This window comes from Atta cephalotes (assembly GCF_000143395.1).
Source record: "Atta cephalotes unplaced genomic scaffold scaffold00104, whole genome shotgun sequence".
Lineage (NCBI taxonomy): Eukaryota > Metazoa > Arthropoda > Insecta > Hymenoptera > Formicidae > Atta > Atta cephalotes.
Window position 1 is genome coordinate 167,604 of NW_012130168.1, and position 1,978 is coordinate 169,581.

Genomic DNA, 1,978 nt, shown 5'->3' on the forward strand with positions numbered 1-1,978 from the left:
ATAAAAGAATGAAATGAGAGATCAATTATGAAAAATAAAAAAATGATGTACATATAGATATGTATATGTATATGAGAATGTATCTATATTATAAACTTGGAAGAATAACCAATTTATCTAAATCTTGTTTATCAAAGACTGGTTTGATTGGTTCAGAAGATTGCTCCTCTTCGGTTTCGGGACTTTCTGAAACAATTTAGAAAGTATGCACACTCTTTTGTATATATTGTTAATATAATTAACAATTATATTAATTTATTAATAAACCTATTATCAGAAATGTTGGAAAAAAACAAGTTGTGATAAAAAGACCTTGTCGATCAAAATCTTCGTCGTCTGTATCCATGTCCAAAAATTCTCGTTGAGGATCCAATGATAATTTGTCTATTTTCTTCGTTTTCTCCATCTTTTGCAATCTATTGATTTTTATTTAATAAAAACGATTTTTTTGTTTATTAAAAACAACTCGCGTGCGCGAATATATTTTATATAATGACGAACTTTAGTTATTAATTGTTAAAAATAACTAGCGAAAATGTTTGACAATGGGTAGCACGATAATTCGCGATTTGGTGACCAAGTCGCCAAGACGTTGTATCGTATCGATAAAACAAATAATATGAAACGATTACAACATGATATAAAGACAAGAGCCTATGCGCAGAATATAATCACGTGACGATCGAACGACCAATCAGAATTATTAACAAGTTACGTCATCAGTCAAGTTACGACCATTCTCAAGAAGAACAGAAAATCAAAATAATGTCAATTTAACGAATCATATTGACCGAATTTATGTCATGTTTTTACTATGTCAAATTGATATCATTTTGATTTTCTTGTATCTCTGTAGTTACCTAGTTAGTCTTTGTACCGCGTACCGCGCTACATGTAATCGCACCCTAAATCTCCGCCCTCTGTGTCTATGGATGTTCATGAGATTCAAGGGCTACAATTGTGAAACGCGAAACATGGGGCAGTATTCCGTAGACTGATAGATCGTTTTTAATTTAGAACTATCTTAAATATAATGTCTTAAGATGTTAATACAATCAGATTGACTTACATCTTAAGAGAGTCTTAATAAATGTAAGAATCGACTATGAATACCGGCCTATTTCATATCGTGAAGTTGATACTGAATCTTTTCTTGCACAATATAACTATTGTCTGAAGCATTTTTCCCTATAACTTCTATATTTTTCAAGATATTTATCTCATTACGTTTGAAAATTTTTTGTATGTGTATGTACATATCCCGAATTTAAATGGCCAAACTTCGGGAGCGTGTGATCAACTAAGAAACTAAGAAAAAGATCCTATATAGATATGCTCGTTCTTGCTCTCTCTTCGAAGGTAATAGCAAAAAGAACAAAACGTAGTTTTCATTTTTGTACTTATTAATTACTTATTCATTCACACTTATTTATTCACTTGCTTAATGGAGATATTCAAAATGTTAGCCTACAGCAATGCACACATTACATATTGTTCGGGCAACTCGTGTTGCAGCCAAACACTGATTTGGTCAACCTATAAATGACCTGCCGATCCGACACTCTTCTGGTTGGAAATCGGCGCGCATACTCTCACATTGCCTCTGAAGTATTGTTGCTGAAGTCGTACACGAAACAATAATATTGTATTTTGAAAATATATAATAATATTCCAAAATGAAACAAAAACGAGCATATCTCTAAAGAACTTTTTTTTTCTTAACTTATCGATTCCTTACATGCTCATGAAAAATTGACCATTTAAATTTGAAATAGACTGTGTATTATATACATATGTATTACATTATTACACAATTATATATTATTATATATTATTATATATTATTATATATATTATTATATATATTATTATATATATTATTATATATTATTAAAATTTGATGTTGATATAAGAAGATATAAGAATATTCTTTAAATAATTTGATGAAAAAAAATATGATTTTTATATATATATATAT

At 29.2% G+C, this 1,978-nt stretch overlaps 1 protein-coding gene across 1 annotated transcript in view; it reads right to left on the minus strand.

Moving 5' to 3' along the window:
* LOC105625026 (dynein-1-beta heavy chain, flagellar inner arm I1 complex-like) overlaps positions 1–406 on the minus strand; it is a 5,106-nt gene extending 4,700 nt beyond the window's left edge. Inside the window, exons 1-2 of the mRNA XM_012206367.1 lie at positions 313–406; positions 110–186 (exon numbers count right to left, since the gene is read on the minus strand). Of these exons, the coding sequence (XP_012061757.1) occupies positions 110–186; positions 313–406 (171 nt within the window). The remainder of the gene's footprint in view (positions 1–109; positions 187–312) is intronic.
* Between the last annotated feature and the right edge of the window lie 1,572 nt (positions 407–1,978).